Genomic DNA, 21,685 nt, shown 5'->3' on the forward strand with positions numbered 1-21,685 from the left:
ATTACTTTGCCCATCTATAGGCAATCCATATCCAGTCGTACCCACCAGTCAAATGTGCTGATGGACACTACTGATCTCTCTTCAAGGTTACCTGACATGCACAATTTGGCGGAAGAGAAGGCAGTTGGGCGAGTCCTATGCACTCCACCCTGCCCCCAGTTATTAACTGTCTGAACTATTAGTGGAACATCATGTTATCTTTTGTTTTTGATACTGTAGATGAACGAAACTTGATCAATAAGCTCAGTGTAGGTAATGGCTATAGTTTCTGCATAGTTCTCAGCCAATAACTAGGCCTCTGGGCTGAATGCTTTAGTTGTTTTATTGTGGAGATGCAGGCGAGACCAATCAGGCAGGGGAGCTGATAGAAGGGGAAAGAGAGACACTCCATTGCTAACCCCATATGGTTAAACAAGAGCTTAACAGGATTTCCAGTGACCTCAGGTTTAAAGAGTTTCCATGGTAACAACTGGTGTTGGGAATCCAACATGCTTCACGATAGGGCCAGGACAATTGGTGCTGTTCCATATCAGCCAACAATGCTTTAGTGCAATTGCTAACAACGAGTTCAGAGACAAATGTCAGAAATATTAAATAATTACTTTGCTTCAATATTTGTCAGAAAATTAACAGGGAACATAAATGCATTTAAAGGAAAGTTCAATCAGCACATGAGGCAGAAAGGAATTCAAGGTTTTGTCGGTGGGTTAGATGAAAATGGGTGAAAGGAGGCTCGTGTGGAACATAAACAATGGTATGGACCTGTTGGGGGGAATAGCCTATTTCTGTGTTGTAAATACTTGGTAATATTCTAATTGTTGAAATTGTTTGAATTTTATCGACTTTCCTACAGTGCTTTAGGCACTGGGGTATGATTCTATGTGAGGGGCATCTCACCCAATCCACCCTCTGTCATTAATAAGTATAGGCAGTCAGTGTCAGTTAGTTGTGTGAATTGGCTTCATCAAGTGTCCAAAGACAACCTTCCAGCGGTCGACAGTTGGCATCCATCAAGAACAGGAGCCCTGGCTGATTATTCTCCTCGATGCCTGGTTTAGTACCACACCACATGGTGTAATTAACCAATAAATCACCTAGGAAACTGTCATGGGTATTATCATTTTGAAGAGCAGAGGCTTACTATTTTAGGTTGATTCTCTGCTGGCATGAAGCATAATGGCCTCCTCCTGTGCTGTGAGATTCTATAATTCTGCAATAATGGAAGCTGGAGTTGAAGAACAAAGTTGCAAGCAGTGTGCTTTGCTCCATTCGTGTGTCTATTAATACTAATATGGAAATTAGTAGCCTTTGGAAAAACAAATACGTTTCCACCTCTCCCTCACCAACAACTCCCCACCCCTGTCTTTGTAGGGGTGTGTAACCTGAGGAACGAGCCAACTCCAATAAGTGAGACTAAATTAAACCATGTTCCTGCCCAGATTGCAACAGCTAGTTCATGATTGACTGGGGTGGGGTGGTGGCAGTGGGTGGGGGGGAGGGGGGGGTGGTGGTGGTGGTGGGTTGGGGGGGTGCACCATCAGGTCCAGCCCATCCCTTGTTATTCAGTGCGGCATACATTTAACATTCAGTCCATTCCGAGTGATAAGGTACAGCTGATGATTTTCTGTCATTACAGATATCAGTATGGAATGCGTTGATAAGGTTCTTAGTGTGGCTAAGGTTATTTACTCGCTCTGCAGTGAGGTAAAAATGAATCACAAGCGATGCCAGCGCCTGAAGGTTCGGATTGAATACCTCTTGGAACCTGTGAAGGCCATCGAGGGTGAAGACCTGACTGTGGCAAAGGTTCTGAAGGAGATGGTGGGGATTCTGGAGAGCGCAAAGGATTTTGTTGAGTCTTTCACCAATAAGCACAGATTCTCCAAGGTCTTCAAGGCTTATAAGATCAAGGAAGACTTCAGTCATCTCAATGAGCGACTAAGTGATGCTGCTATAGCCCTGGACCTGGCCTTGCAGACTGAACAAACCAAAACACTGTTGAGTATGTTTGAGGGCAAGCAGAGGAAGAAAGATGATGAGCAAGACACAGAGGAAGATCAGAGACATCTGGATAAGGTGGCAAAGAAGTTGGAAGAAGGTATGTGTATGGTTTTTAATTTGCTCATTTTGGTTTTGATTTGACACCAAGATTATTAGGAGGTATTTGAGAAAAAATATGCATTGTAAGAAACATTCAGAATGATTGCACCAAAATGCATTTACAGCTGTCTAACATGGTAAAGGGAAGGAGTTTGTGTTTATTGGTGTGAGGAGCAGTGGCGTACTGCCTCTGTATCTACTAACATGGAGGGAAACCCCTACCCTGATGCATTCAGCCTACCTTTTTCTGGTTGATTTCAATCCCACAGTCATACCTTATCATATCCTTCAATTTAAAATGACAAGCCTTTGCAATTTGGCACCCTGAAGTCTTGGTGATTCGCACTACCGCTCTGACTGTCCACTTCATTCTGAATCACCTTTATATTTCTTTCACAGCTAAGTTCAGTTGTTTGACTTGAATAGTTCTGGCAGCATGGAATGGCTAATTCCACATGTTGCTCTCTTAAGGGATGAGTTTCAAATTTACTATTAAAGGGCAATTTAAAGCCGATATTTCAGGTACTCCTGAAGCTCAAACAAATGAACTCTGCTATATTCCAGAAAGCCAGTTGGTGAAGGATAGAACTGGAGCCAATCTTAACACACTTTTATATTTATTTACAGAGTCACACATTGCAAGTATACACCTCCAAACCCAACAACCACAGTTTCAGTCTGTGTGTATTTATAGTGATTCAAATGAATCACCAGTTAATGTCCACCACCTACGTGCAATTAATATACAATTAATTGATTCCATTCTCTTTTTAATAAAAAATAGAGTTTATATGTTAAACTAAAATTTAAAAATAAATTAAATCAAAGAACTTCATATTCTGTACAAAGATTTAAATTGTGAGACAGCCCTCCTCCAGGACCCCGAACAATTTCTTTGCACGTGCATTTATTTTCACATAACGATCAGAAGTTGATGACTTGCATACACCAATGTAATTTTTGAGATTTTGTTTCTCCCCAGCATTTGTTTCAAGCCAGCAAAGTCAATCCATAACCTTTTCCCACTCACATTTTTTGTAAAGTGTACATTATCCCAAAGGAACAATTATTTACATAACATTCAATGGGTGTACTATCTTCAGTACATCACTTGTACAGAATCTCATTCAAAATATTTGATAAATAGAATCCCTTATCCACTGCATCTACAAAAAAGTGTTTTAGCAGCCTAAGTACTTTCAACAACCCTATTTTATTTTCTTAGCCTTCCAAGCTAAAGGACAACATTTCCCATTTTCACCCATCAGAAATATTATGAAACCAGCTTCAGTAGAATACCCATCAAGTAGATTAGAATGTGAAACATCACTGAAAATGATTTGTTTCATGTTCATTAGGTCACATAAGGATAGGAACTTAAGTATGCTTTTCTCCAGATTGTCTTTTTTAAAGAGCTTTATTTATCCTCAGAACATTCGCAGTTTTAGGGTATTTCATCTTAATACTCAGATCCAACACTTCAAAATTAGCATCTGGTCTAGCCTGAGTGCTAACCAGTTTAGCTGACCAATCAAGCTTCCCAATTGCTATCTCTTCTTTAGATATAACACCAAAATTTTGTGAGGGTGTAGTATGGCTAACTGGGAGGGGAGTACACTCTCTCATTGTCAGAATTGTTGATTTAAAGTTATTTCAGACCTACTCTGCTTAATATCTAAATTAAAATATTTTAAAGCCCAAAAGTCTGACACCCAATTTTAAACTCTAATCTTACTAATGACACATTTCTCAAATACTGCAGTGCCAATCCATAAGAAATCATCATCATGCATCATGAAGGTACCTGAACGTTTTTCTCAATGGTACTATTAAAACATTCTGGGATCTGCTATTGGTTGAGCGCATCCAATTTTCAGCAAAACAGATCTCATCAAAAAAATGCAATGCCCTGGAAGCATCATTCAGATCATAGATGCATTTTTTTTAGTTTCCACAGCTTCCCCTTCTGCATCTGCTGCCTCTTTTGATGTTTTCAGAACAGTGTCATCCTGCAGAAACATGGGCCAGGATTTTCCAGCCCTGCCATGGTGGGACCGACCACGAGCAATGGGGCAGCCCAGCCAAAAGTCCATTGACTTGCGGCAGGATCAGACAATCCTGGCGGCAGGTGGAGCCAGAAAATCCCGTCCATGGCTTTTATGTAAATTAACCTCTTCTCCCAGGGATATATGGCTAAAAGAGCTACTTTTCCAGCTGTGGAAGAGACCGCTCTAACACTTGCATCGTCCAGTCACTCTTCAAAACCCCTAACAGCTAGCTTCACTTGAGCCTTGTAAGTCCCATCCGCAAGGACTTTGTCAATACAAATTCACCTATGTGACAAAGCTGGTTACTGCTTATCTGGTAGTTCAGAAAAACCCCTAAGTCCTTCCAACTATCTAATTCCCTTTCTTTTGCCTCTTTTAGTAGTTTATCCTCAAGTTTATTGCCAACTGCCGAAGTTTCACAATGATGAGGATTTCTGCTTCGAGTGCCAGTGTGCGATTCATTGTGGGTTTGATTCCCGTTCTGGCTGAGTTACACTTGTGTCTTGCCTCCCCGCCCTGCCTGTGAGAGTGGAAGGCAATGGCAAACCACCACTGACAAAATCTGCTAAAAAAAGTGCTCAGGATGAAGCATCAACAAACAGTGAACCAAGCACCTGCACTCATAAACGAATGAAGGAATCTATTCAAGCTACAAGCCTCTACTTGCACTTTTCTGTCTGTCAGGACTGCTACTGTGAGATTGCCCTCTTGCACTATCCGAGAGGCTTTCTCTGGTATGTGATCATTTATTTACTAACATAAGGGCCACTTCAAGACAGACTTTATATAAATACACTGCACTTTCTTACTATCCACTACTTCACCCCATTCTGCTGGTCGATGGATTCACTTCTCAGCCATGCCCATGAACATTCAACAATATTTAAACTTGTTAATAGGTTTTCCTGCACGTCCCACGATTATCATTCAGTAGACCCCTTTGGAATATATGTCACCTGAGTACCCACTATGTGTAATTGGCCTTTGGACATGACAGCTTTGTCCTGTGTGTTATGATCAATCACATTACAATGATCTAATGCTTTATCTGTTGTATTCTGTTCCTCAGGACTTTCATCACAAAATGCATGAGCACATGAGTTACAAGGTGCCTCATTTACTTCTGGAGCTGAGATTTTGTAATCAATTTTGATTAATCATGAGAAATGAACCTTAACAGTTTGACTGCCATGTTTGATAAGTACTGTCTTACCATCACAACCTATTACTTAACCAGGGCCTTTCCATTCACTATGACCCACAGGTCCTTTGGTCATTGTTTCATGTCGCACCACCATGCAGACGCACTGCCCAATCCCTGCAGCTGTCAGAAGAATGCTGCAAACTGAATGTGTGCAGCCTCTCTCTGTGCTTGAGCAGAAGCCCTGAATTTAAATACAGATTCTCTCACAATAAATATAAGTTGTTGTTTTACCAGGGCACCATTTTCATGGGGTAAAAGGTGCTGGGAAAATCCTTTCTCATCTGTTCACAAATATGGTGCAGGCTTCTGACACTTCTCCCTACCTCAAATATAAAAGCATGCCAAACTTCCTTCCAGGAAGATGTGTCATTTGAAAGCAGAGTGAAATGAGATGCTTGTGTGTGTGATTATTTCTCAAACAGCTTTGTGTGTTCTCAGTGTTCTGGCGTGAGAATAAAATGCAAAAAATTTGCATTTCTTAAGGGCTCTTGACTTCCTCTTATTTGACAGCATTGTATTCAATGGAAGAGAGAATCCAACAGGCAGTGGAGACTGTGAATGATGGCATGGAGGAAATGAAAATGGACTTGAAGGACATTAAACGTATAATTGAATCTTGTGAGTGCACCAGAAAGAAAGGTTCTGCAACAGATTCAGCAAGTAAATTGGCTTTTTATTGAGCTGAGCCAGGTAATCAGTACCAACACCCCAAACCACACCCAATCAAATAACTGTCCAGCACACCAAACCAGACCCAGTCACAGAATCGACTATCAACCTATTCCCAAACCTAGACAGAGAATTGACTAACACCCCCAAACCCAAAAGAATTGACCAAAACCCCAATTCATAGCACAAACCACCAAGTTCAGGAATAGAGCAGCTGTGGGTGAGAAGCACTTTTCTGACCTTGTAAGACATGGTGGTCTCCTTTCTGTGCATCAGCGTGACTAGGAAATGTTAAATATGATGTTGCTAGTTCTTTGTTCAATAAAGTAACCTGATTTACTCAAACTGGAATCCTCACAATATGACTTGGCTTCGGCAGTGGAGAGCACAGCTGAGGTGTCCACCAGAAAGCTATAACCCCTCCAACAGGTCAATAGCAGGAAAATGATAATTGATGGTGTTTATCTCTGAACTCCATCCTTGGACACTGCTCCTCACAGAGTTCCCATCATTTCCTTCCATACCTCTGTAACTGCCCCTGAGCAAGCAGGATGGTGTTTTGGGCTGGACACTGATTTTTCATCTGTATGATCTGGGTTCATATCCAGCCCAGACTGATGGGGGAAACTTTTTCTCATTGCTGGCGGCTATAATTAATGAATTTGGACAGCCACAATCCAGTGGTCACCAAATTGGCAATTCACTCAGAGAGGCCAAAGGATGACTGATTTGGGAAATAAGGAGTGGTCTAAGGCTGGGGTTGTGGTAGATTAATTGGGGCAGAGTAGAGGGAGCAGTACTCTGTATCTATGATCCTGACCTGGGAGTGCTTTACTGAAATTTGCAAAAACACAACAAAACTGTATTTTCTTGCATTTACCCAGAAATGTTTCTCTCCTTCCCTTTCAGACAATGAGAAACCTTCCGTTCACCCAGTGCAGGACATTTTGGAATTAAAGCGAGAGGAAATCGAAGTGCAAAACAAACCTTTCATGGAAACTGTCAATTCCAGATATTACAGGGGAATGTTGCATAAATTCCCAGTGGCCATTAAACGTTTCCTTAACATTGGGTTTTCCAATCTGGAGTGAGTTTGGAAAACACATTCTCTGAATTCAGCACATTCCCTCTCTGCCGCATTAAAATAATAGGGTGGTAATAGTGGGGGATTTCAACTTCCCCAAAATTAACTGGGCTAGTCATAATAGTGTGATATGCTTAGAGGGAGCAGAATTATTAAAATGCATCCAGGAGAGCTTTTTAAGCCAGTACATAGAAGGTCTTACAAGAGAGGGGGTGGTCCTGGACTTAATTTTAGGGAATGAAGCAGGGCAAGTGGTAGAGGTATCAGTGGGGGAGCATTTTGCAGATAGTGATCATAACTCCGTTAGATTCAAGGTTGTTATGGAAAAGGACAAGGATGGGCCAGAAATCAGAGTTCTAAATTGAGGGAAGGCCGATTTTAATAAGATGAGATATGATTTGGCCAAAGTGGACTGGGAGCAGCTACTTTTAGGTAAATCTGTGTCAGAGCAGTGGGACTCATTCAAGAAGGAAATAGGGAGAGTACAGGGCCAACATATTCCAGTAAAGATAAAAGGTGGGACCAACAAATCCAGGGAACCCTGGATGTCGAAGGATATACAGGATTGGATAAAGAGAAAAAGGGAGGCTTATGGCAGATACCGAGGGTTCAAACCAGCGGAAGCCCTAGAGGAGTATAGAATGTGTAAAGGGGAACTTAAAAAGGAAATTAGGAGAGCAAAAAGGGGGCATGAGAAAACATTGGCAAGTAAAATAAAGGAAAATCCAAAGTTATTTTACAAGTACGTTAAGAGTAAGAGGATAACTAGGGAAAGAGTAGGGCCCATTAGGACCATAGTGGTAATTTGTGTGTGGAGCCAGAAGACGTAGATAGGGTTCTAAATGAATACTTTGTGTCGGTGTTCACAAGTGAGAGGGACTGTTCACAAGTGAGAGGGGCTATGTGGGTATGGAAATCAGGCAGAAGGACTGCGATATAATTAAAGAAATTAGCATAGAAAGTGAGGAGGTTCTAAGTGGCAGGCTTAAAAGTAGATAAATCTCCAGGCCTGGATGAAATGTATCCCAGGCTGTTGAGTGAGGCAAGGGAGGAAATAGCAGGGGTGTTGGCAATAATTTTCAATAACTCCCTGGCCACAGGAGAGGTGCCAGAGGACTGGAGGACAGCCAATGTGGTACCATTATACAAGAAGGGAGGAAGGGATAAACCAGGGAACTACAGGCCAGTCAGTCTAACCTCAGTGGCGGGGAAACTATTGGAAACAATTCTGAGGGCCAGAATGGGCCACTTGGAGAGGCAGGGATTAATCAAGGACAGTCAGCATGGTTTTGTTAAGGGGAGGTCATGTATGACCAATTTGATTGAATTTTTCAAAGAGGTGACCAGGTGTGTAGATGAGGGCAATGCATTTGATGTAGTCTACTTGGACTTCAGCAAGACTTTTGATAAGGTCCCACATGGGAGACTGATAACGAAGGTAAGAGCCCATGGGATCCAAGGCAATTTGGCAAATTGGATCCAGAATTGGCTGAATGGCAGGAAGCAGAGAGTGATGGGTGGAGGGGTGTTTTTGTGACTGGATGCCTGTGTCCAGTGGGGTTCCACAGGGATCAGTGTTAGGTCCCTTGCCGTTTGTGGTATATATAAATGATTTAGGCTTGAATGTAGGAGGGTTGATCAGTAACTTCACGGGTGACACAAAAATTGGTGGAGTGGTAAATAGTGAGGAGGATAGCCTTAGATTAAAGGAGGATATAGACGAGCTGGTCAGATGGGCTGATCAGTGGCAAATGGAATTTAATCCGGATAAGTGTGAGGTGATGCATTTGGGCAGGACAACCAAGGCACGGGAATACACGATGAATGGTAGGACCCTGAGAAGTACCGAGGATCAGAGGGATCTTGGTGTGCATGTCCACTGGTCTCTTAAGGTAGCGGGACAGGTAGATAAGGTGGTTAAGAAGACATATGGGATACTAGCCTTTATTAGCCAAGGCATAGAATATAAGAGCAGGGAGGTTATGCTGGAACTGTATAAAACGCTGGTTAGGCCACAGCTAGAGTATTGCATGCAGTTCCGGAAACCGCATTATAGGAAGGAAGTGATTGCGTTAGAGAGAGTGCAGAGGAGATTTACCAGGATGTTGCCTAGGCTGGAGAGTTTTAGTTATGAGGAGAGATTGGATGGACTGGGATTATTTTCCCTGGAGCAGAGGAGATTGAGGGGGGACATGATTGAGGTGTATAAAATTATGAGGGGCATAGATCGGGTAGACGGGAAGGAACTTTTCCCCTTGGTTGAGGGATCAATAACCAGGGGGCATAGATTTAAGATAAGGGGCAGGAGGTTTAGAGGGGATGAGAGGAAGAATTTTTCCTTCAGTGGGTGGTGGGAATCTGGAACTCACGGCCTGAAAGGGTGGTAGAGGCAGAAACCCTCATAATAGTTAAGAAGTATTTGGATGTGCACTTGCGATGCCATGGCATAGAAGACTATGGGCCTAGTGCTGAAAAATGGGATTAGAATAGTTAGGTATTTGTTTCACCGGCACAGACTTGATGGGCCAAAGGGCCTTTTTCTGTGCTGTAGACCTCTATGACTCTATGACTCTAAAACAGGGATTCACATTTTACCTTTGTTCCTTCCACTGTAGGGAAATTCGGAAAATTTTTCGCAAAGAGGCTGCAACCATGAAGCATTTTGAATCACCAAACATTGTACGAATTTACGGAATCTGCATTGATCAGAAGGGTAAGTTAGTGCTCGGCATGAATTTAATGGAAGAACAGAAAAGAGAGTTGTGCATTTATATAGAGTCCTGCCCGACCTCAGGACATACCAAAGCACTTTACTGTCAATGAAGTATTTTTGAAGTATGGATACTGTTGTAATATAGGAAATTTAAATAAAAGCAACTTCCTATTTTATTCCTATTACTTGCTATCTGTTTCCAACTGATCACTATGTTTCCATTTAATTACGCATTCTCCTGTTTGTCTGCCCAGTTTGACAATGGATGAGCAGTGGGGTATTGCTTTGAAAGAGAAGTTTTGTGTTGACCCAGTGGCTTGGTTGGTAAAAGTGCTGCCCGACATAGATATGGTAAGACTATGCTGAGTTAACTGGTCCCACACAGTGGCCTCAACACTGGCCTCAGTGTCCTGGGCTGGGAAGGAGATTGAAAACCAGCCAGGGTTCCCATTCCTGTTCCAATGACTCCAGCTGGAAGGTGTGGTTATTTCTATGGGCAGGATTTTGAGGTTGTCAGGCAGGCACGGTGGGCGGGCCCGGGAGTGGCCAGGAAACGGTACGCTGCCCATAATCAGCCCCTGATTTTGACGGCCCAATTAAGGCCCACCCAGCGTGAAATGTGGGTCCGGACTGGTCGGGGAGGGCCAAGTGGCCCAGGCAGCCCCTGGAAGGCTGCCACGGAAGGAAGTCTCCTCTGCATTCCCAAACCAAAGCTATGGAGTCGAGTGCGGGTGGACACAGCAGGCGGAAGGGCAGGTCGAGTGGGCACTTGGCCCCCCGTTTTTCCGACGAGTGTCTTGCCGTCCTCCTGGAGGAGGAGGCTGCCAGGAGGGACACTATTGTCCCCAGAGATGGGAGGAGGAGGCCACCGCACCTCACAAAAAAGGCATGGGAGGAGGTGGCAGCGCTGGTGAGCAGCCATGATGTGGTGCGGCACCACATAGGTGCAGTGCCGGAAGAGGTTCAATGACCTGCTGTGCTCAGTAAGGGTGAGTGCTGTGTTGGCATGGGTCAGTGTGCAGAAGTGTTAAGGTCTGGCTGTCCCCCTGTGGACCTCAGGGGTGTTAGAGTCCGAGTGCCAACTGTCAATCGCGCCAGAGCTGGCCAAGGGGGTGAGCCCTGGCTGCTTGGACTGAGTGCCTTGCGGCTCGAGGACCACAACTCGGATGTGCCCTGAGAGGTGCTCTTCAGCTGGGGTTGGCCAGGCTGCAATGGCGCTGCAGATACAGAGTGGACTAATCAATGCTTCTCTGTTCTTTCAGGAGAAGACAAGCCATAACCAAGCAGAGAGGGCACGTACAAGTGGAGGGCTGCACAATCTCCTGCTGCTCAGCAGGTTCGAGCAAGATGCCCTGGAGCTCGAGAGTCGGCACGCTCCATGTGCAACTGGACATGGAGAGGCAGGGGTGCCAGATTAAGTTAAGAATGCAGAACACAGAGGTTAGACTTTCGAACTGTGAAACCATTCTTGTGTAATCTCTTCAGTGATTTGAGCCTTGAACCTGGAATCCCCATTGATCATCAAAAGACAATGGCACCATGATGCAGATCTCCATTGTCTCACCAGGGTGCCTGGCATGCATAGTGACAGTGTGATGACTTTAACTAATGGTGTGTCCTTGTTCTCCCTTAGGTTCGCCAGCAGGCGTTCGCTCTGTGGATCCCGAAGAGCCACCCCTGACGCCAGAGAACCGCCGAGCTTCAGTTGCACCTGCGTCACACTCGCTCTCTGAAGCAGGCAACAGCGCAGGTACCAGCACCTCAGTGGGCATTAGATCGACGGCTAGTATCTCGGTACACATTGCTGAGGACACTTCACTATTGCTTGAGGTGCAGGCGGAGGCAGAGAGTGCCCAGGGCACCGGCAGTCGGAGAACTGCTGGGGACCAGGACGATGCTCAGTCAAAGGCAGATGATGGGCCTCTGGAGTTGTTCATTAGGTGGCAGATGCTGGATGTCCAGTGTGATGTGAGGGAGAATCTGACGGAGATTCATGAGGGTGTGCGTGCCATGGTTTCCGTGATGGAGGAGTCCATGCAGAGCGTGAGCACTGCGTTGACCCTCATGGCCGAGCACACTGCCTCCTCCATTGAGAGAGTGGTGACTCTCATGGAGAGGCAACACCGGGAACAGAATCAGGGGTTCTTAGGGTTGTGCTCGGACATGCAAGCCCTCACACAGGCACTGACCTCAAGTGGTCAGTGCCAGTGTGGGAGCTGGATGAGGCATCCAGTATCTCAGCTAGGTGCCCATCCATCAGTGGTGAGCAGGGAGGTCTAGAGCGACCTCACGTTGGTGCACGAGCTGCTTGTTGTCTCTGCAGCAGCAGCTCCTCTGCTCCTCCGCCAGTGACTGTAACATCTGATGAGGCTGTGATGACTGGGAAGATGCCAGCCATGTCATTGGCCGCTCCCTCCCAGGTGGGGCCAGCACAGGCTCCACTGGCCAGAGGACGGCCACCAAGGTCATCAAGGCCAACAAGACAGCAGAGTCAGCAGGATGTCTCCAATGTCGGTGCCAGCAAGGAGGGGCACCAAGGCATAGCACTCGCAAGCCCATGTTAAAGGCACCATGAGCACAAGAGGGACAGTTCACAGGTGATTTTGTGTTAATTTATGTTTGCTTTATCCATACTGGTCTGGGAATGAAGACCAGAGGAGGTTATGTAAATAGTTTGGAATTGTCAAAATGAGATAAATTTTGTTTCTTTTGTCATGGCCTGAGTATGCTTTACCTTTTTATTTTATTCATGAGGATGTGCGTGCCATGGTTTCCATGGTGGGGGAGTCCATGCAGAGCGTGAGCACTGCGTTGACCCTCATGGCCGAGCTAGTATGTAATGTTGGACGTAAGTGGCTCTGAACTTTATTGCACAGGCCCCGAGTGTTCTTTGGGTTCAAATGAAGGGATGGAGGCAGCAGCCCTGGCATGCGGTTGAAGCTAATCTTTGGTAGATTAGCTGAAGGAACATTGGGTCAAGGCATCCCTGGTGTCCCTGCCTCCTGAGGTTACCAAAGTCTGCCTCCACGCCCTCAGCATTCTCCTCACCATGCTCCTCTTCTGACTCACTACTGGACTCATCCTCTGTGGCCTGTGGAGCTGCGTCAAGATCCTCTTCCTCCAGTGCACCCCCACTTGCCAGTGCCAGATTGTGGAGAGCACAGTATGCAACCACTATCAGTGACACCTGTTCTGGGGGGTATTGTAGTGCTCCTCCTGAACAGTCCAGGCATTGGCAGCGCATCTTGAGAAGACCTATGGTCCTCTCTACCACCGCCCTTGTGGAGGCATGACTCATATTGTAACACTTCCCTGCCTCTGTTCTTGGGTGGCGGAGAGGCGTCATGAGCCACCTCTTCAGCGGATAGCCCTGGTCACCCTGCAGCCATCCATCGAGTTGGGCTGGAGCACTGAAGTGACTCGGCATCTGGGAGTGTCTCAGGATGTAAGCGTCATGGGAGCTGCCAGGGTAACCATGCACAGAATTGCAGAATCTGCATCCTGTGGTCACACACTATCTGCACGTTCACGGAGTGGAATCTCTTCCTGTTAACGAAGACACCCGGCTGACCCATTGGTGCCTTGATGGCCACATGTGTGCAGTCGATTGCACCCTGAATGAGGGGAAATCCAGCAATTGCTGCAAAGCCTCTGGCTCACTCGGTCTGGTTGGCCCTGTCCGTATGGTAAAGAATAAAGGTCAGTACCCGCCTGAACAGAGCTTCTGTCACCAGCTTCACACAACTGTGGACAGCTGATTGGGAGACTCCACACAGATCCCCCTCTGACCCCTAGAAAGAGCCAGAGGCATAGAAGTTGAGAACCCCTGTGACCTTCAGAGCCACTGACATGGGGTGTCCATTCACACAGTCAGAGCTGACCTCAGGCCCAGTCATCTGACAAATGGAGGTCACGGTCTCCCTTGAGAGGCGGAGCCTCCTTCAGCATTGCACCTCAGACATATTGAGGTAGCTGCATCATCGCCTGTAAAATCTGGCAGCAGGATAGTGGCGTCTTCTGCTAGCCCTGTGCCCCTTGTGCCTGCGCCTCTCCTCCCACTGGCCACTCCCCTGGAAGCTGAATTGGAACACCTAGCCTCCTCTCCCTTCTGCCCCTCTCTTCCTCGGAGGAGGAGGTGCCACCAGCAGAGACCACAATCCCCTTTACCAGGGTGACGGAAGGCTGTCTGATACCTGGACGGGTCCACGCGGTCTGAATCCTCTGGGAGCCTTGGAGACACCAAGGAGTCCTGAAATGAAGCCTGAAAATGCTAAGAATGAAGCCCCGAACAGAGATGAAGCTGCCAAGTACCAATACGTCACCAGCATCAAACTACGTACCAAACTCCTCACTACTCACACTAGCAATGCTGCTGACCTCTTTTATCCCGCCTTTGGATGAGGTTTTTGAAAATGTTAGCTGGCTGCCTGCCCATTTTGCCCGTGTGACGAGCGCAAAATCGCACGGGCAACAAAAAATCGCCGTCAATTGGATTGCTAATGGCCTTAAGTGGCCTCTTAATTAATGGCGGGCACAGCTCTGGAACCCGCTCATGCCCGCCGAGTGAAATATTGCGTGACTGCGTAAAGACATCGGGACGCTCACCCGATGTCATCGCGCACTATTTTATGCCCGATCGGGTCAGGCGCATGCCTACCTGCCCACGGGACGTAAAATTCTGGCCTATGTGCTCGGTGAGAATAGGATTGGGCAGATCTGCAATATTGCCCATGGTTATATAGCCTGCAGACAAACAACATTGAGGCCAAGCATGATAAATGGCCATTAGAACAAGGCTCTGGATAATAGCAGGTGCTGTCGCACAACAGGATCAGTAGTGTTAGGAGACCAGGAAAGGAAAGCATTGCAACATTTCAGTGTTCAGAGTATGTTTGCTTCTGGGTCCGAAGATCATGGGTTCACATCCCACACCAGAGAGATGAGCACAAAATCTTGGCTGAGATTCTAGGCCAGTACAGAGGGTGTGCTGCAGTGGCAAAGTTGCTGTCTTTCAGATGAGGCCTTAAACCAGGGCCTGCCTGTCCTCTCAGGACCGCATAGCACTATTCAAAGAAAAGCTGGACTCTTTTCCCCAGAGCACTGGCCAGTATTTAATGACCAACATCACTAAAAACAGATTATTTGGTTATTTATCGCAATGCTGCTTCTGGGACCTTGCAGTGCAGAGATTGGCTGCTATGTGTCCCACATTACAACAGTGACGACACTGCAAAAGTACTTCATTGTCTGTAAAGCACTTTTGGATGCCTGATTTGTTGCAAAAGGTGCTATATAAATGCAATTTTTTTTTCTTTCTTTACACTGGAAGGACTCGTCAGTGGGAAGTACTGGCTGACAACATAATTAGAAGAAGATGTGGCAACTTCGAGTACCAAACTCCCACTGCCCCACTTCTAAAGTTTCTCCTGCTGAAAGAACAGGAAAATAGATTATCCTTCCCACTTGATCCCAACAAACAGCACAAGCCAGCATAGTGCCTTCTCCCAGCTGGCATTTTATATCATGCTTGAAATCACATTTGTGGTAAGCTGTGATTTTAGTGTGAGCAGGAGGTGCACAGTTGTGGTAATCTGATGTGTAATATGCCTTTAAGAAGAATGTTATAATGGAAGATCTTAGTATCCAATAGGGCTGTCTTCATAGTCAGTAGTCTAGACTTAGAGTCTGTAATGTAGAGACAGGGTTTGAGTTGTAAGCACTCAAGTGTAGTTGCTGAGTTCCTTTGTAAAAAAATAGAATGTGTTCTCCATAAGAACTGTCTGCTGATCTACTCTGTCCATGGTACCAACTCGGCCATCCTGAAACAAGTGTGCAACCTGGATCCATTAGTCCAACTAAACTAGTGATCAGGATCCAACAACAGTGGATACACAAAGATAGTCTGTGGAATTAATAATGGGAAATAAGGAAATGGCAGATGCACTTATGCGTGTCTTCAATGTGGAAGATACAAATAACATCCCAAAAATAATTGTAAATCAAGAGATGAAAGGGAGGAATTTAAAACAATTATATTGGAAGCAGTTGAATGTCTTGGGCTACAGGAAGATAGAGACGGGATGGTCAAATGGGCAGATAAGTGGCAGATGGAATTTAACCCTGAAAAGTGTGAGGTGATACGCTTTGGAAGGAGTAATTTGACAAGGAAGTATTCAATGAACAGCATGACACTAGGAAGTTCTGGGGAACAAAGGGACCTTGGCGTGTGTGTCCATAGATCTCTGAAGGCAGAGGGGCATGTTCGTGGGGTGGTGAAAAAGGCATACGGGACACTTGCCTTTATCAATCGAGGCGTAGATTACAAAAGTAGGGAGGTCATGTTGGAGTTGTTGGCGAGGCCACAGCTGGAGTACAGTTCTGGTCGCCACATTATAGGAAGGATGTGATTGCACTGGAGGGGGTGCAGAGATGATTCACCAGGATGTTGCCTGGGATGAAACTTGGGTAAACTTGGGTTGTTTTCGTTGAAGCAGAGAAGACTGAGGGGTGACCTGATCGAGGTGTACAAGATTATGAGGGGCATGGACAGGGTGGATAGGGAGCAGCTGTTCCCCTTAGTTGAAAGGTCAGTCATGAGTTCAAGGTGAGGGGCAGGAGGTTTAGGGGGAATGTGAGGAAAAACTTTTTTACCCAGAGGGTTGTGACGGTCTGGAATGCACTGCCTGGAGGCGGGTTGCCTCATCCTATAAAAGGTACCTGGATGAGCACTTGGCACGTCATAACATTCAAGGCTATGGGCCAAGTGTTGGTAAATGGGATTAGGTAGGTAGGTCAGGTGTTTCTCACGTGTCGGTGCAGACTCGATGGGCTGAAGGGCCTCTTCTGCACTGTGTGATTCTGTGATTCAGTGCAGAGAAGGTTCACTTGACTGATTCCTGGGATGAAGGGGATGTCTTATGAGGAAAAGTTGGACAAGTTGAGCCTATATCCATTGGAGTTTGGAAGAATGAGAGGCGATCTTATTGAAACATATAAGATCCTGAGGGGACTTGACAGGGTGGATACTGAAAGGATGTTTCCCTTTGTGGGAGAGACTAGAACTAGGGGACACAGTTTAAAAATAAGAGGTCTTCCATTTAAGATGGAGATGAGAATTTTTTTTTCTCTTAGGGAGTTATTAGTCTATGGAATTCTCTTCTCTGGAGAGCAGTGGGGACAAGGTCATTGAATATTTTTAAAGCAGAGTTAGATAGATTTTTGACCAGCAAGGGAGTCAAAGGGGGTATAGGGGGTAGACAGGAAAGTGGAGGCCATAATCTAATCAGCCACCATTTTATCAAATGGAGGAGCAGGCTCAATGGGCCAAATAGCTTACTCCTGCTTTTAATTCGTATGTTTGTATGATAGAGGAAGATGCCCTGAGCAACTCTCCCAGTACTTCCTGACAGCTCCATTGATCGCGCCTTTGGCAGATGCTATTGGCACTGAACCAGAGAAACCATTTTGATCATGATTGATAATTCATAGATTGAATTTTCTATTTGCAGTAGCTTTTGTTAGTGTTTGGAGCATCTTTTTCTTTAATTGAAGAAATACAGTTCAGAAGCTGTATAGCTACCAACTAAGAGAGGTTTTGTGGCTTAGTTAGTAGTGCCCCTCCCGCTGAGCCAGAAGCTCCAATTATAGTTCCCGCTCCAAGACTTGTTGATCATGGAAGGAATGTTCATGACATGATTTAAGTTGGTAATCAACCTGCTAATCCTTTCAACACTTCCCCACTATTCCCCATAAAATGGGGACATAAAAGAGAACCTAAAAATTCTTTCATAAAATACATGAATAGTAAATGTGTGGTCAAAGGAAGGGTGGAGCCAATTAAGAACTAAAAAGGAGACCTTTTACAGTGGTAGAAGTACCAAATGAGTAATTTGCATCCATCTTCACGAGAGAAGAGGTTGCTGCAAATATCACACTAAATGAAGAGGTCGTGGAGAAATTTGATAGGATAAAAATCACAGAATCATAGAATTATTATAACATGAACGGAGGCCATTTGGCCCATCATGTCTACACCAGCTCTCCTAATGAGCAACTCATTTAGAACCATTCCCCCATCTTCTCTCTGTAACACTGCACATTCTTCTTTTTCAGGTAACAATCTAATTCCCTTTTGAATGCTTCAATTGAACCTGCCTCCACACTATCAGGCAGTGCATTCCAAACCCTAACCACTTGCTGCATAAAAAAATTTCCCCTCATTTTTGCTTCTTTTACGAATTACTTTAAATCTGTGCCCTCTTGTTCTTGATCCTTTCACGAGTGGAACAGCTTCTCCTCATCTGGTCTGGACAGCATAGTCTATGAATTTCTATCTGCTCTGTCCAGACCCTTCATGATTTTGAATACCCCTAGCAGTTCTCCTCTCAGCCTCCTTTGGTCTAAGGAAAACAATCCCAACTTCTCCAATCTGTCTTCATAACTGAAGTTCCTCATCTCAGGAACCATTCTTGTGAATTTTTTCTGCTCCATCTCTAATGTCTTCACATCCTTCCTAATGTTTGGCGCCCAGAACTGGATGCAATACTCCAGCTGAGGCTGAACTAGTGACTTATACAAATTCAATATAACCTCCTTGCTCTTGTACCCTATACTCCTATTAATAAAGCCCAGGATACTGTTGGCTTCATTAACTGCTCTCTCAACCTATCCTGCCAGCTTCAACGATTTATGTACACATACACCTAGGTCCCTCTGCTCCTGCCCGCCCTTTAGAGTTGTATCCTTTATTTTGTGTTGTCTTTTCATGTTCTTCCTGTCAAAATGAATCACCTCACACTTCTCTGAATTGAACTTCATCTGCCACCTGTGCACCCATTCCACCAATTTGTCTATGTCCCTTTAAAGTTCTACATTGGGTTAAATGCCATGCTGGTATTGCTGTTTCTTCACAAGATTATACTGATCTGGCAAAGCTACTTTATGCTAACGCCTATTGCCTAACGCAAGTGCACCAGGAGCCAGCAGTGCCAGCTCACGAGAACGTGTTCACAGTCAGGTCAGTACTAGGACCTCAGCGAATCCTGGATTGATGGTCTTACAATTGGCCAACCTGCCACTGTTTCTCACAGGTTCCAACCCTGAGTTCTTGATCGTGATGGAGTACTGTGAGCTGGGGAGCCTGCGCAGAGTGCTGGAGGGAGAGCAGCAGCTCAGCTGGCAGACACGCATTCGCATGGCACTGGATGCTGCCTGTGGCCTGTACAGGTAGGCTGGTTTTGTGACAGTTAGGAAATTAAGAGAATGGAGAAATTAGATCTAGCAGTATCTTGGCTGACTGGTTTATTCCAGTGATCTGGTTTACCCTAATCCTATACAGAGATAATGGAATTGGGATTAGAGAGGTAGAGGTTCTACTGAATCCCTGCTCTGACATTTTCCTATTGCCTAACTCTGAGTTAGCAACAGAAATTTGCAACCATGGAGTGTTTAAAAACAATAAAACATGTCAAGGGGGTTCACAGAGGAGAAACAAGCAGCAAAAGATAGAAGAGGCGATTAAAACTGTAGTAAAAGGTTAAAGGATGATTGAACAAGAGATGTTTCAAGTGATAAAGAGAATCGATAAGCAAAGAAAGGGATAGACTGTTTCTTTTGGCGGGAAGAATCCAAAACAAGGAGGTACAGTCTTCAAATTAGAGCTATTGTGAACGTGTGCTAAGAGGGAAATCAGGCAGCAAGTTAAGTGACCACTTAAGGACCGCTTCCTGTCCGCCCTCAATTTTAAGACTGGCAGGAGGATTTCAGGGGTGGGGAGGAAGCCCAGCAGTTCACCCTGCTGAGGCCTTAGGTGTGAAGTGGTTGGAGGCACCTCCCTCAAAGGCCCCCTTTCCACATTGGGCAACACCTCAAGGCCTGACCCCTCCCCCATGTGTTCTCCCTTATCCTTCCCAGCCTCTCCACCAAGGCACCCAACCCCATTTGGGCCTCACCTTCCCTTCCTCTGTGAGATCCCCTGCCCCTCAGTCAGGCGGAAGTTCCGTTTCCAGCCATTTAATGCCCCTTGGAGTATTAAATGGCTGTGGGGCTGCTCTGATCAGCTGTGTTTATGTCCCCCGTTGACTCTTCGGATGGGAGGGCAGGAAACCCCACCATCTGAAAAATCTTGCCTATGAAGAGAATTGGAGAAAAGGAAGATAAATGGAGTTGAGGTACAGATCAGATTTGAAGGGCTGAAGATCCTCCTCCTGTTCACATGTCATAGATTTTGAGAAGTAGTTTAAAGACTGAATCAAAATACAGTGGATACTGGAAATCTGCAACTCTTCTGATGCCTTCCACCACTTTAATATGTTCCAGTTTCCTGGCCCAAATGATCTCCTTTTCATCATGGACATCCAATCCCTCTGCACCTCCATCCCCCACCAAGATGGTCTCCACTTCCTCCTCGAACAAAGGCCCAACTATCCCCATCCATCAACACACTCCTCCAACTGGTCAAACTGATTCTTACATTGAACGACTTCTCCTTTGACACCACTCCCTCCAAATAAAAGGTGTTACTTTGTGAACCTGTATGAGCCCTAACTATGCTCCCCAGTCCTTCCACATTGTGGGGGATGTGGAAGATTCTTTGTTCTGGTCCTACTCAGGTCCACTCCCACATCTCTTTTTCCAGTCCCTTGATGACTTTATCGGTGCCGCTTCCTGCTCTCACCCCAAACTCAGAATTTCATCAACCTTGCTTCAATTTCTGATTCTCTCACCTTCACATGGTATATCTCAGACTCTTCCCTTCCTTTCCCCAACTTCTCTGTCCCTATTTCTGGGTTAGATTATGAATCAATATTCATTGTAAGTCCACAAACTCCCACAGCTATCTCGACTACAGTTACACACAACTGCTTCCTGTAAGGATTCCATTCCATTCTCCCAGTTTCTCCATCTTTGTTGCATCTATTCTGACGATGCAACCATCCATACCAGTGCTTCTGATATGTCCTCCTTTTACCTCAGCCGAGGCTCCCCCCAAATGGCCCTCAATATTCTCTGTTCCATTTCTTGCACTTCTGCTCACTCCTTCCCCTCCCTCCCAGACAGAACCAGGATAGGATTCCCCTTGCGCTCACCTTCCACACCAACAGCCTCCATATTCAATGGATCATTCTCTGCTATTTCTGCCACCTTCAATGTGATGTCACGAGCAAATACATCTTTGCCCCTCCTCCCCTATCAGCATTCTGAAAGGACAGTCCACTCCACAACACCCTGGTCCACTCCACAATACCCTGGTCCACTCCTCAATCACACCCAATACCTCTTCCCCTTCCTACAGCACCTTCCTTTGCAATTGCCTCTTCCCTTCCCACAATCCAGGGCCACAAACTCTCCTTCTAGGTGAAACACTGATTTAATGGCCAGAATTTTCCCATCTGCGATTTGGGGGCGAGGCCCACTCGCCGACGGGAAAATGACATGGAATGACGTCGGGAGGAAACCCCGATGTCATCCCGGTCCCTTTCAATTTTCAGGAAGGCGGGCGGACAGCGAAATCAGCTGTCCGCCTGCCGACCTGTCAATGGCCAATTGAGGCACAGTGCTTCCTGTCGGGCAGCCCGCTGCCCGCCCACTCAAAATGGCAGCGGGCCCCGTTTCGGCGGCGAGGGTCGGCTGTCCACCTGCCGCCGAGTCGGTGGGGCCCGCACACTCACCAAGGGTAAAATTCTGCCCAATGTATTTCTTTCAATTTAGAATATTGTATTTGCTGCTTCCAATATAGTCTGCTCTACATTGGGGGGGCCAAATGCAGATTAGGTGATTGCTTTGCAGAATACCTCCATTCAGTCTGCAAGGGTGACCCCAAGCTTCTAGTTTGCCTGTCATTTCAATTCACCACCCTACTTACAGTC

General features: G+C 45.7%; 1 protein-coding gene across 4 annotated transcripts in view; it reads left to right on the forward strand.

Annotated features, from left to right (window-relative positions):
* The window catches only part of LOC144681919 (mixed lineage kinase domain-like protein), a 46,168-nt gene that overhangs the window by 9,786 nt on the left and 14,697 nt on the right, over nt 1–21,685 (forward strand). For all 4 annotated transcript variants that reach the window (XM_078544080.1, XM_078544081.1, XM_078544079.1 and 1 more), the window contains exons 2-6: nt 1,637–2,098; nt 5,863–5,970; nt 6,931–7,108; nt 9,721–9,818; nt 18,908–19,043. In XM_078544080.1, the coding sequence (XP_078400206.1) occupies nt 1,645–2,098; nt 5,863–5,970; nt 6,931–7,108; nt 9,721–9,818; nt 18,908–19,043 (974 nt within the window). In that variant the 5' untranslated portion in view covers nt 1,637–1,644. The remainder of the gene's footprint in view (nt 1–1,636; nt 2,099–5,862; nt 5,971–6,930; nt 7,109–9,720; nt 9,819–18,907; nt 19,044–21,685) is intronic.

This window comes from Cetorhinus maximus, chromosome 6 (assembly GCF_964194155.1).
Source record: "Cetorhinus maximus chromosome 6, sCetMax3.hap1.1, whole genome shotgun sequence".
NCBI classification, from domain to species: domain Eukaryota; kingdom Metazoa; phylum Chordata; class Chondrichthyes; order Lamniformes; family Cetorhinidae; genus Cetorhinus; species Cetorhinus maximus.